The sequence below is a fragment of the Homalodisca vitripennis genome, chromosome 1 (assembly GCF_021130785.1).
Source record: "Homalodisca vitripennis isolate AUS2020 chromosome 1, UT_GWSS_2.1, whole genome shotgun sequence".
In the NCBI taxonomy this organism is placed as follows: domain Eukaryota; kingdom Metazoa; phylum Arthropoda; class Insecta; order Hemiptera; family Cicadellidae; genus Homalodisca; species Homalodisca vitripennis.
This window is the reverse complement of record NC_060207.1, coordinates 50,715,742-50,730,021: the sequence shown is the minus strand read 5'-3', so window position 1 is coordinate 50,730,021 and position 14,280 is coordinate 50,715,742. Positions and strand designations below refer to the sequence as shown.

The 14,280-nt window shown below is 33.3% G+C and overlaps 1 protein-coding gene across 1 annotated transcript in view; it reads right to left on the bottom strand.

Annotated features, from left to right (window-relative positions):
- LOC124361364 (discoidin domain-containing receptor tyrosine kinase B-like) overlaps window positions 1-14,280 on the bottom strand; it is a 69,527-nt gene that overhangs the window by 9,905 nt on the left and 45,342 nt on the right. Inside the window, exons 5-12 of the mRNA XM_046815415.1 lie at window positions 10,208-10,355; window positions 7,357-7,533; window positions 6,749-6,882; window positions 5,937-6,144; window positions 4,834-4,944; window positions 4,289-4,473; window positions 3,771-3,969; window positions 3,079-3,293 (exon numbers count right to left, since the gene is read on the bottom strand). Coding sequence (XP_046671371.1) covers window positions 3,079-3,293; window positions 3,771-3,969; window positions 4,289-4,473; window positions 4,834-4,944; window positions 5,937-6,144; window positions 6,749-6,882; window positions 7,357-7,533; window positions 10,208-10,355 — 1,377 coding nt within the window. The remainder of the gene's footprint in view (window positions 1-3,078; window positions 3,294-3,770; window positions 3,970-4,288; window positions 4,474-4,833; window positions 4,945-5,936; window positions 6,145-6,748; window positions 6,883-7,356; window positions 7,534-10,207; window positions 10,356-14,280) is intronic.

The following is a 14,280-nucleotide window of genomic DNA, read 5'->3' as shown; positions in this document are numbered from 1 at the left end:
ATTATTTTCTTCCTTTGTTAAGCGTGAGGTTAGACTGAACCTGACTAATTGTAGACACAGATACTTCCTTTTCTTCATTGTAAAACCTTTTTACACAATAATCGTATTTTTATAAATAAACTATTAAAGGTCACAGATTTTAAAATAAAAACAAATATTCACACATGTTAATAAAATAGTATGTCCATCTTTGGCTATATACCAAATTAGACACTGACATAATAAAGTAATAGAAAAATATACTCAAATACACTCAGAAATGAGAAAATGAAGATTGAAATTTTATGGACACTTTAAAACTATGGGAAGTACTTGTTTTTACATATTGTACATTTTTTGCAAAAATCAAAGTAGAATATAGTAAACGAAAAACGAAAATAAAAGAAACAATTACTCGTATTAATGGAATACAAAGACTTAAAAGCCAGTTATAAAAAGAAGGTATATCAGAAGCTTACACTTAAAATGAACACATTTAGGCAAAAAGGTACTTGACTGAAATTTTGCTCAGTTGGAAGATTAGACAAGTACTTAACGAACTAGATCTAACGAAGCAAAGAATTATTATCATGAAAGAATGAAACAAGCGTCGACAAAAATATAGCAAGACCATTAAAACTGTTGGCTGTACTTCGCGTGGTCCGATCGGTGCACATACCTGCACGTAAAAATAAATAATTTAATTCTACAATATACTTGAATATTGAAGTGAGAACCATTTAATAAATTAAATTATCAATAAATACTGGGAAAACTTGGTTTAATTGTGTGTGTCACATAAAGCGCACACATTTAATTTTAGTAATTCTGTTGACATACCTATGTAACATAAAATGTATGTAAAATCCAAATTAATAGAATATGATTAAATATTTGCGATGTAATAATTGACAGTTTATAAACTACGTTGGAAGACCATCATTTATAATTGAATCTAATGAACCAGTAAATAGCAGTTAATACAAATCCATTATTAGTTCTCGGACATTTGTTAATTTATTCCACGTAATTATATTACGTTTTCACCAATGATTAGGTTTGGCATTTATCTGATTATTTTGCATTCAATTAACCAGTCCAACAGTTTAAACGAAAGGTCCATTCGATTGTCGCTGACATTTAGTGTTAGTTTCCTTTCCAACGAGTTTTAGTTATTAACCTCCAAATGTACATTATTAAATAAAAATTTTTAATTTAGTGTTATGCATTATGAATTTAATTACTCCTGTTGAGATTTACGATTGCATGAAAGTTAAACAACAAATATCATATCCACATATTTTTGTATCGTTCTTACTCAAAATACCGTATTGTAAACTTATAGTAAGTACGCGTATAAAGTTGTAAATAAGAAGGTTAGAAACTCATTAACATACAATTAATTAATCGAGGATTAAAAGCTTTACCTATACGCGTATTCACAGAATTAAGAAACATTTCACAAGAAGAGCTCAAGGATTTGAGTTTTAAAACCGTGGGATATTCAAGCGCAGATTTCGTACTTTAATTCCTTCCATAGGATATCATCAGCAATAAAGTCAATTGTCCTTTTCCCACAGCCTTTGAAAGTAGAAATAGTGCGTAAATATGTACCTACGTATAAGAACACTTCCTTTTTACGATATTGAAAATTAAATATCTGAATGAATGCAAAGCACTTAATGCCTTTTTTAATATTTAAATTTGCCTAACCTCGTCTACTGAGTGATATGCATTTAATAGCCTAGGGGCCGAGAGTCAATAAACACAAAATTTACTTTTTCCTGAAATCTATAGAGGAGTATTTGCTAATAAAGAATAAAAGAATTATCATCTGCGTAAGTTTTGGTAGTGGTTTTCATGTGAATATCATGTAAAGTTTAAAAATTATCAAACATGAGCTTCTTTAAATTGTATATGTGATAGGTCTTGAGGATATTATATATATAAAATATATACAGGGTGTTTGAAAAGTATGGGTACGGCTTAATATTTTAAAAACCATAGGAGATAACATCTATAAACTTTGCACAGTGTCATATAGCTATGTAAACTATTTTTCCTTGCTATTACCATGACATGCCAACCATGGGGGGACGGCTCACAGAGGAAAACATGGAAATCTTAAATTGAAGCATGGGTCGAGTGATACCTCATTTGAAAGAGCTCACTTAGTACAGTTGAATTCCGCAAACCGCATCTAAAAAGGTTTATCCAATCAGAAATGGCGGCTTGTGTAACACAATAAATAAAACTAAAAAACATTGGTATTTATTGTGTTTTATTTATTGTGTTACAAATTTATGACATAATTTGCTAATTAAAAAAAGTCAGTGAAAACACATTGGTTAGTAGAGTGAAACGCCGCCTACCGCATCAGAATACGACGATCCAGTCAGAAATGGCAGCGCATAATGTACTTCACAATGTGTACCTAAAACAAGCCGCCATTTCTGATTGGATAAACCTTTTGATATATATCAAAAGGTTGATTGAAAGTAGTATTATATATATATATATATATATATATATATATATATATATATATATATATATATATATATATTCAATACTACTTTCAATCAAATACTTTGTTTCCAAATAGAAAGGTAATGATACTTTAATTTTAAATTATGTATAAAAAGTTATTTTAAAGTTCTTCAAGCTAAAAATGTGACCAAAGAACATTTTTTCATATTTTCATACCTTTTTGATGACGTGTATTTCTATACTTATTGGACCACCATCACAACTATCGCCACTGACTACTAATTGCTTCTTAGGCTAATTTCCTCTATCAGTTCCACGAACAGTAGGCTGTGTGCTTATACAATGCAATTTAGCTCTCCATATCAAAGTAGTTTTTTTTCCGAAGTAGCGTTGTTTAAGCTCAGTTTTTGTTTTTTTAAATCTTATTCTTCCATCATTATCGTCATATATTCTACTGTCTTCTCTTCAACTTTTTCTCTTTAAAATTGGCTTCAAGCCAAATAATATAGTCGTATATCACATTTCTATATTGAAACATACTGTATAAAGAAGGGATTTTGAATATTTCAACTTTGTAAAACATCATTTTACATTAATGATTAGACTCACCCTATGTTTGTCCCGGGGCGCTGTATGGTAGCGTTTTCTGCTGGGAGAGTCTGAGCCACTACAGAGCGACGCCCTGGAGGCGCTGGACATGGGTGTGTTCTGGAACTGTAACTGGAGCTGGAGTGACATGACACTCTTGGTGGGACTGGCTGTGGCAGTGCCAGGCCGGGCTTCCTCGTCTTCGCTCACTGGAGGGTTTCTCTCCATCTCGTGATCTGAATAATAGAATATTCTGTAGTAGGTGTTTACCATACACTACGTTATTGAAAATAGATTTAAAATAACAGCATAGCAATAAATCCATATAATTTTATTCAGTAACAAGTACACATGAGAAAAATATGTTGTAGCAGTAACCATAGAGGAATCACCCATGCCCGAGACGATGTTAGCCTCGTGGTTTTTCAAAGTAGCTCAGAAGTTAACTTTAAAATTATCTAAAACTATCGTAAATTAAACACTTTTCCCAGAGTAATTTGTAAGAATTTTGGCATTAAAGGTTTATAGAAAGGACATAAAAATGGTTTATTTGGAATTTAACTGTGCAAATCTGTGCAACAAAACTAATAATAGTATTTCAAAATATCCTAAGCTAAACCGTTTGGATTCACCTCTTTTCAACTAGCGGATTTTAAGGAGTATTTTTGATGTAAGTTAAAAACGCGAATAAAAAATTAAAATCCACTACGTACCCTTAGCTACTGTGATGTTAGATGCATGACTGGGTAGCGTTGTGTAGTTGTTGTCCGAGGTGTACGAAGAGACTAGTGGGTGCTGCTGCTCTAGGCACAAAGACAAGGAATCTGTGACTGCGTCTGGAGTAACAGGAGTTGGCAAGTTGCTGCGGTGTGTCGAGTTATTGTTCAGCGGCGACAAATTCATCAGTAAATCCTGTGAGAAGGACGTAATAAAGGATAACATTTTGAAATTTAGTATCATATAACATTATTATTTATAATTGATTTAACGATAAAAAATCAATTAATTAATTTACTTATAACCTGGATGGCAAAGTCAGTAGGGACCAAGAAGTAACAACAGTTTAGGGTAGAATAGACAGCCAAAAGTATATTACTTAAACAATTCAAACAAATTTCTAAATTATCACTACGCTGTTGTATAATGAAAATAACTAAAATTTTTGTGTTTAAAAACGCCTTATGCCCATGTCATATGATTTAAACTATTGGGTTTCCACACACTAAAATACCTTCATGTTGACCCGGACAGAGAAGGGGTTCCTCAGGATTGTGGTTGGAGAGCCTTGAAGTTTCTGACGACGGCTGAGGAACAAGATTATTATGAAGATTCCTAACAACAGCAGCATAACTGCCGTTAGAACTCCTATCAGGACCTCAGCATAATCCTCTTGAAGGCCGTCTTTCTCTGCAGTTACTAAAACAAATTTAATAGCTTACATAAATATCCAGCTGTAATATGTTTTTTACAGGAAATTATCACAAATATCTCATTGTAATATGTTTGAAGGATATTATTATTATTATGTATTGCAAGTGCATTGTAATATTGCAATATAATGAAGGCCTATTTGATAGTAATTTTAAATACAAAATTATAATAGGTATAAGATAACTAATATAATGATTACTACTCTTGACAATTTTTACGACGACTACATAAGAACGGGCAGGTAACATATAGTCAGTACGAAGAGTAGAGCAATCCAATTTGAAGAGATTCCATAAAGAAGGATGAATTTATATTTTAGTCACGAGGGAATAAAAGGAGACTTACTGGTTTGAAACGGCTCCCAAGGGAGATCCACAGCACCTCTCGCGTATATCACGGTCTCCTCTGCGCCCCCTACTGCCTCCCAGTCTTCTGTCACATTTCCTTCCACTGCATCTGCAAACACAATAGTATAAACATTGGAGTGACATGGAATCCAAATCTAAAATGTTCCCCAAGAGACACCGACGGCATCTCTCGCCTATATCATTGTGTACCCCTACCGCTCCCTTGTCGTCACCATGTTCCCTCTGCAAATATTAAATTGCAAACAAAAATATTTAGTTCACATGGGATGTTACACGTTTGCTGATAACCACAGCAGAGTATGGCTCTGATCATTAGTGCCAACCATCATTGTCATCAGAATAATGGAAGTTTTTAATTTCATAATTAGGTATATGCCCAGTAACATATCACCAGAAAACATTTTTTACGTTTTATTTGTTTTTTTTTAATTATTTTGCAAAATCACATTTTTATTATTTAATTATATAATATTTATGCTAAAAGAGCTACTAGTTTGATAGGTTTAGATGATAAATCATGAGTAGGCTGTTTGAGATGAGTCGCTTGCTCGCGGTGAGTAGGTGGTGAAATGGTGAAACGATATAGAACCCTTAGAACGTTAATTCAAACGTTTAAAGGTTTGAACCTCACATCTCAGATAGTTTTGATTACAGCATATTTTAACGACTATTAGACCATCAAATCCACGGGGATTGAATTACCCTATCCATTTATCTGTCATGCGGACGTCGATATTGTTATTGCCTACATAATAACCACAGAAAATATAAAACATACAAAAGTACCTTGGAAGAAGTCATCACATCTACGGGCGGAACTAGTACTATCATTGAAATGACCAAGAACAGCACTAGCAAACTTTGTTATCTAGCCCTGATCACTAAATAGGGCGAACATTTTGTTTGCATTGTTTCTGGTCCCAACCATATAAATATCTTTTTTTAAGTTGGGTAATCTAAGTTCCCAAAATAATAAAAATCAATTATTGGTGCAAGTTTTTCAATCACTACAAAATAATAAAATGTTATAAAAATGAGCTAGCTTTCACTAAATTGGGAATAATTCATAAAATAACTTACACGAATCAAAAGTGACTTCACTGATGATGATGAAGCTGTCAGCGAAGAATAGTTGGACGCGGACGAAGCGCGCCACTCTGTTGTGGAGGTTGATGGACACGTTTCGAGCGTTCTCAAGCACGGTGTCCGGCATGTAGTTGTAGGTGACAGAGCGACCGCCGTACGTCCTGCCATCAACGCTGAACTGCACTTTGGCCTTGCTGAACACCTGTTGTCAGAGTAAAGTATAAAAAAACACTTAAGTAGTTACCAATAATTATAGACCTATCTCTTTTTGTTTTTGCGCTAAGGTTTAAAACTACATGTATATTATATTTGTAGTGACCATTCAGTGATTTTGGTCCTCTTAGATAATATGTATATAATATCCTAAAACAGCTAAATTGGTCCTGTGAAAAATTATTACAACAATACAAATTTCTCCGTTTTACATTTTGATAGGGAAATATTTGTTGATCTTGCAGATATCATATTTTCAGAATGAAATAATTAACTATGAGTTACGTACTACTGTAGCATATTATGTGATTATCATTTTTCAACCATTTCTATATGTTCTGTCTATATTTTCGATTGACTCCTTATTCAAACGATTTGTAATTATTTGTTTTAAATACAATCAGTATCAAATATTTTTTAGCTCAGAATGTTTAAATATTAACTTCTATGGCTGTCGTGTTTGTTATTAAAAGCTACTTATACTCCATAAATAAAACTTAGTACAATTTGTTGCCATAATCAAACTGTCCATTTGTAATAGGGCATTCACTGAGTAGTGAGTAAGCTATCCAGTAATGATGACATCAACCCACCTGCACGCCCTTGCTGAAGAAGTTGTTGGTGTAGACATGAACAGCGCTGAGGTTGCGCAAGTTCTCAAACTCAAACACGAGTTCCACGTAGTTCTGAGGGAACGACTCCCTTCTCCAGCCCACCCATCCGTTACCTACGGCAAACATCGCAGTCTACAGTTGTGAGCAAACAATGTAAACAAAGTTACTCAATACAATGAACGACGGAATTTGGACGCGTCAGCTAATACTTCGACAATACTAGATTAGTTGGGCTACACTAAATATCAGTCAGAGCATTATTTAACTATTCCATATTTCTATATATGTACTAAAAGTACAAACATTCTTTTCTAGTTACTTTTACAAAATTATTTCGTTTTTTTATTACTTAAAGATTAATTCTAAGATAGTACTTTTTGTCTCAGAGAAAACGGATTCTAGCAAAAACGTCTTTCGCAAGCCGAAAAGCGTTTCTGTACGTGATCGGGATAGAGATTTCGCTGAGATGGATTGTCAGTAACAGTGTAGCTGTCCTGACTGCGGCCCAGTCGTGCGTACTTATCACCAGACTTCTTTAAAGAAAATTTGTCGTTTCTGCGTTAAAACTGAGAAAACATGACCTGTACCTTTCCCATATCCGATGTCGAGTTTGAAGTTGTCTCCACCATAAGTACCGTCCACTAGCCTACCCAGGCCGCCTCTCAACACACCATCGGACTTCTCGCCGTCGTAGGAGACGTCACTGAGGTCCTGACCCGGTTCCCAGCTCGGTTCCTCCGGCATGCTATAGTTCACTACCCCTCCTTGAATCACATACAGAAGTGGCATCAGATGTTGTGACTTTTATGGTACTAGTCATTCAAGGCACTTGCCTAATCTTAGTAGAATTAAAAACTGACACTTCACTCCATAAGATAAAGGTAAACCTTCTAAGGGTAGGTTCTGGGGCTTTTACTTTACGTCTTAGAATAAAGAATATATCTTGTTTTTAAGATATGATCAATTCACACTTAAACGCTTGAGTTCTTATTGTAAAGCTTAATATTTTTAAACTTAAATGATTGATTAAATGTTTTCTAAATAATTAATAACAATACTTAAAATTAAAAGGAGTTTAAATAGGTATTACCCATATCTTTAAAATAGGAAATCTTTAATTTTTAAGACAATCATAAGCGCATAAACTGTTTTACGTTTACATTGTTCGTTTACAATTATTATGCACATACAATTGCATAAAAAAGATACTTTGATGTTATCGGCATAAAACTGTGATAATAGGGGACTGCAATTTAATTGAAATGCAATTTAAATTCAAATATACAAAATATGAGTTCCTAGGTATACAGTTTTTCAATGTTAATCAGATGGTTCTCAGGCATTTCGATGAGGTCATTGCAAAAATCTACAAAATCAAATACCGTGCATTGCAAATAAAAAAATATTTATATTCCAGTTTTATTAATGAATCTTATTTAATCTTATATTTTAATCTTTAAGTAAATGGATCGTACAAACCATGAGGGGCTGTGTTTAAATAGTGAAAAATGTAATCGATGGATTACAACTAATTCTAAAATTACATTCAATTAAGATAGTACTGAATATATGTAATAAATTTTGTCCTCCCGTACTTAACGAATACATAACATAAAAATTTACATGAGTGAAAATAAAAAATAAAATGCTGCTAAACCTTGCAGATTCAACAAACATGTCGTATGAATTGGATTGTCTCATTTGACCTGGGGATGGAGTGGGACAGCGGCAATAAAACAATGGACTAGAGAGGGAGGAAAGGGGAGAACAACAGCCAATTATCTCAAGTGTGCTTGGCAGTCAGTTGTCTTGGGCAACTCACTGTCTGTGTGCTTAACCTCTTCATCCTGGGTATGTTCTTTCGTACTACACCACTTTACCTCCAAGGTTACTTAGAGCATATATTCGTTTAAAGTACGTGTTCTTATAGACGTGATCACAATTAATGTGTATCTGCAGACAACTTTAGTCCTATAATTTCTTAAAATGTTATAAATGATTAACTTTTAGTTTTATAGTGCTATTTAGAGTGGTGTTTATGGTATATAAATGGTATTTATCATTAATCATAGTTTTAACTCAAGAGTAGGTATAGATGCGAAAATCATTATAATTGTATATCATATAATATACAGGGTGTTTGAAAAGTATGGGTACGGCTTAATATTTTAGAAACCATAGGAGATAACATCTATAAACTTTGCACAGTGTCATATGGCTATGTAAATCGGTATTTATTGTGTTTTATTTATTGTGTTATAAATTTATTGCATAATTTGCTAATTAAAAAAAGTCAGTGAAAACACATCGGTTAGTAGAGTGAAACGCCGCCAACCGCATCAGAATACGACGATCCAGTCAGAAATGGCAGCGCATAATGTACTTCACAATGTGTACCTAAAACAACCCGCCATTTCTGATTGGATAAACCTTTTGAGATGCGGTTTGCGGCATTCAACTACACTAAGAGAGCTCTTTCAATCGAGGTATCACTCGACCCATGCTTCAATTTAAGATTTCCATGTTTTCCTCTGTGGGCCGTCCCCCCATGGTTGGCATGTCATGGTAATAGCAAGAAAATATAGTTTACATAGCCATATGACACTGTGCAAAGTTTATAGCTGTTATCTCCTACGGTTTCTAAAATATTAAGCCGTACCCATACTTTTCAAACACCCTGTATTTTGATTATTCAGTTAGTGTATATTTACGTATGCGACATTTTATGATGTCTGCCAGAAAATCAGATTCCGTTACAACTATCTGCGGTATCTTTGAAAGGATCAGTGATTATCTAAGATTTTCAGAGATTTTCATAATCGACACTGGCGATAATGTTTAAAGATAAGATAATATTATTTCCTACACAAAATTGTTTCTACCGTCTTATTGTACTATACATTAGCATTTTTTCACTTTTGACAAGAACTTGAAAAACCTCTCATTGCAATTATTTCTAAAAAGGAAATTTTGTGCTTCCTTGCGGAGTAAAAGCATATTCATGATGGGTAAGGTTGGGGTACGGACCTACGCCTGTTGAGATTCCATGATGAGGTATTGCGGGTTATATGTCAATCATTTAATCTTGGAAGACGGAAAGGCCAGCTCTGTTTCAAGGCCAGTCAAAGTGGACAAGCGACAGCACTCCTTCGTGTCCAAGCTAGACTTTAACACTAAAGGAGCTCCACCCATTCCAACAGTCATGCTCCGCAGAAGACTAGGCTTATCGATCCACCCCAATACTTCAAAAATTGTGGTCAGGAATGTTCCACTCCTGACATCCACAGTATTTATCAGACGTAAATGATACAACGGTTTTTGCTGTACCTGGTTTAGGTTCAACTGGAAGAAGTACATTCGTCTGGATCTCCTAAGATTACAATACACAACTTTCATATTTTAACACAACAGTGTACAGAGAAGCAATCATGCATGTACCATGGTGAGCGCAGCCTCGCAATTCAAGCCTGAGACACACAGTACGTCTGTGGACGCTGTAGGGGATGATGCGCACTTGGGAGGCGAACAGAGGCGGCATCAGTCGGTGCGAGACCACAGAACTGGTGTCGCTGTTGCCGGTCAGAATCTGGTAAGCAAAACATTGTATTACACTGTAATAATATTAGTAGTAGTAAAAAATCCCTTAAAAATCAGTCATTTACAAAGTTGTCATTGAGTTTCAGTAGGTAACTTTTATGATAGACGTAATGTCGAATGTGGTCAGTAACTGATAAAATGGTTTCTGTAGAAAGTTTAGATTTATTAATCAAAAATAATTTAAACAAAGGTTTTTGTAGTGAATCACGCATTACTAATTATTTAAAATTAGTTTCCTCCCCTATGTAATGAGGTTTTGTTGAAAATGTATTAAATAAAGACCATAATTAATCAGAAATATGTATCATGAAGAGTTTTCGTAAAATAATAAATTTCTATAAACTTTTGTCATAAAAGATTTTAAGGTTCAGGAATGACATCCTTACCGCTTTTGAACCAAAATAGCTCACCTGGCTTTATTGGAGGTCCCAAATTGTAGTTAATGGGACAGGTAAACATTATTGAGAAAATTTAAGTTTTTAGGCCTGAAATCGGTATCACAATTATTGATATTTCTCAGCGGGTGTAATTAATTTAATCTCCTAACAATTGTTAAACCTGTTTCATATATTAAGTAAAACATGTTGAATTTCACAAAACGACAGCTTTCTACTTCTTGTTATTTAATACACTACTTTTACCCTCTTTGTTCAGCCAAGTACACAAATTTGACATTGGGGCTAATAATTAATTTATAAATAAATATACTTTAAATTTAACGTATTTTATATTGTTTCGGTTTGGGAAAGTCCACTTACTCTCTATACCATGTTAAGACAGTATAACAATAACAAAATTAGCGACTTTTGAAAAAAACTACGTTAGTAACTTCTAGCAAGAAAGTAACAAAATGTAAAATTTAATATTAATTAATAAATAGCACAAATATGAGAAATTGCATACAGTGCGTGGTTGGTAACACTGTATAGTGTTGCCTTTCCTGGTCTGCCTGCAAGCTGCACCAACAACGTGATTACTACTTGTGCAATATGTTTTATCTGTTGTTAATTCAGAGGTTATGCTTAGGTTTTATGTTATATTTTCGTATTTTAGGTTCATAATAAGATGAAAACTCAGTCGGGTACTCTCCGTGTATGATTTTGTAATTTTATGTCTATACGTGAAAGTTTTATGTGTAGTTAATTTTCATCAAGCGTGCTATGTTAAGAACCGACTGTACTGATGACCGTCTTGACTTTACACCAATAATAACAATGCTAAACCTCGCACACTTTTAGGACCTTAACCTCAGTTATAGATTTATGCAAGATCTCTTATTTTAATCATATAATAAATATGCATACAAACGATTTTGAGTTTTTATATATTTTTAAAGGCTATTCAGAAAATATTTCAAACATTTTTACTTCATCTATATATAAAAGAAGTGTATATTTTACAAGAAAAATTAAGTTTCAATTTTTGATGCGAACCCAAAATTTAATTATTTATTTTATTTCAATTTTAATTATATCTTTAAAATTAGACATCTAAAATAACGCTACGATCAAAATTAACATAGCTCTTTTCGGGAAAAACTCTAGGATTTACCACAGCCGGGTTTCAAGTGAGCCTGAGTCCGTATAATGTAATATGAATAATAATAACATTAACAATTTAATCATGTAGATTGAATAAATATTTATTTATTGAAAGTTTCATTAATATTCTAACAAGTTTCTTAAGATACTTAGAGAAAATATTCACTAGAGAGAACAACTAAAATGGCCATTGTTGAGGAGTGACTGAAAAGAAGATAACATAAACGAACTTAAATGGGATTGAAAACCAAACATTGTATAGCACTTCAGAGTGTAGTACAGAAACGGTACAGTGCAAATTGTAAACACAGAGGGACTCTGGTAGCTGGAAAAAGTTTGTTGGTCTGGGAATAAAACGGGGCCAGGCTAACAACGTCATCACCGGTAAATCGTTTTCTTATTGACTCTTCAACTTCAGTGGTCTTTTCCGATAAAGCTGAAATCAATACACCTCAAAGGCTCCCATTGTGTTGAAGCGGCTTCATCAAGGTTTTCTTTGAGACTTGCAGTTGTTGATACATGTCTTTATTTTCACAATAGAAACAATTTCGCGGAACAAAGAGTTTTTAAAGAGGCTATCGAGTACTAAACTACTGAATGGGAGATTTTTATAATACAAAGTATTATTATTTACCATTGTATTGAACATTATAAGCATTCACCGAGATATTTTAGAGCTATAATTAAAAATATTATAGTTTATGTTTGTAAATATTTCATAACCGGAAGTTTACTTTATAAGAATGTATTAAAATAGGTCAGTATTAAAACTGTGGACATTGGATTACACATATGTGTTAGTGTTAGACTAGTCGTTAAATATCATAGTTTGTTTTAATATATAATTTTGTAAACACAATGAATGAGATGGTTTTGTAACAACATTTCTTGTTACGAACATACAAATATATCCTCTTCTTAAGGTATCGCAAATTTAAAGCATAGGGTTGAGCAAGCACAAATGTATGGTTAATGAACGATGGTAATGTCCACAATTCTGGTATCCTTTCAAATCAATCATCGTCAATATTATATGTCTAACAAAGAAACATACTTCTACTGGTTCAGAAACAACTCTTTAAGTCTAAGCAACATTATTCCACATTTAATATGTTCTTGAAGACTAAAGATATACGGTATTTTATCAAATTTGAAGACTCAGGACCTCTCAGACGATAAATTAAAGTAATATTATATAATGGTGCTAGAGAAGGGATGGTGCTAGAAGGCTACTATGGCGCAGCTTCAGTTTCTCACGGTCCCCAGCTTCACTTACTCCCGTTGCTCCCCTGGAGGGTGGACATGATGAAGTGCCTGCAGCTGCTCTTAGGAAATCGCTTTCAAGCAAATTTTTTTTCTTTCCGTTTGTTTGGTAAATATCAACAACGCAAAAAGCAATGTTGTCGGTTGAATATTTTACATAACAAGGTTGCATGTTTTACAAATATACTTGCAGTTTCGTTGGTTTTATACCTGTATGAGCATATCTGGTTCAAGTGAATTATATTTCTGACGTCAATGTTGCAATGATCAAGAAAATATGTAAAAATTTATATTTATGACCATTTTAATTTTCTTTGTTAGATAGTAATATTGTCTTTTAGATCTAATACTTAATATTTGATAAAAATGTACAGCTGAAAGCACATTAACAATGACAGACACTCTGTGTTTATTTCTTTATAAACAGAAAAATATTGTTAATATATTTAAGAACATTTAGAGCTTGAAATAGTACATTAGTTAAAAAGCGAACGAGCCCAGCAAACTTTTATCTAGCATAGTTCTTGTTGACTGCTTCAGTCTTTGGTGTCAAATTCTGACCATCTTAGGTTTTGGGGCATTTTTTAAGATAGATGAATACCTAATGGCTGAGATCTAACACGGCGTTAAAAAAATTAAAATATTAAACAGCGTTTACACAGAACAGTTGATTAGATTAGAAATTTTCTTTTAATTGATATTTCACAACTTTAGGGAAAAAGTGAGATTTTGACACTACTTCAAAGACCAGTGGGGCATAGCTAGGAGGAATTGTAGAAGTAATAATGGGCCTATATCAATCCTAGGTACCCAAAGACGTCCATTTCAAATTTCAGCGCTTCAATAGTTTATACGTGAAAACAATACAAAGAAACAAAGTCACTTTCGCATTTATAATATTATTAGGATTAGGATTTGTGGATACTGTTTTGTGTAATTGTAACAAAAATAAAATCATCTGTTGAGACAGTTATTTACAAATACACAACAATTCAAGCAACGTTTAATAAATAATGAAAACTACTTCATGGTGGTCATTACTGCTCATAGTTATAAATATAATTATAGACGGTTTTAAATTTTGGTAGGCTGAGATTAAGTTCAATAAGA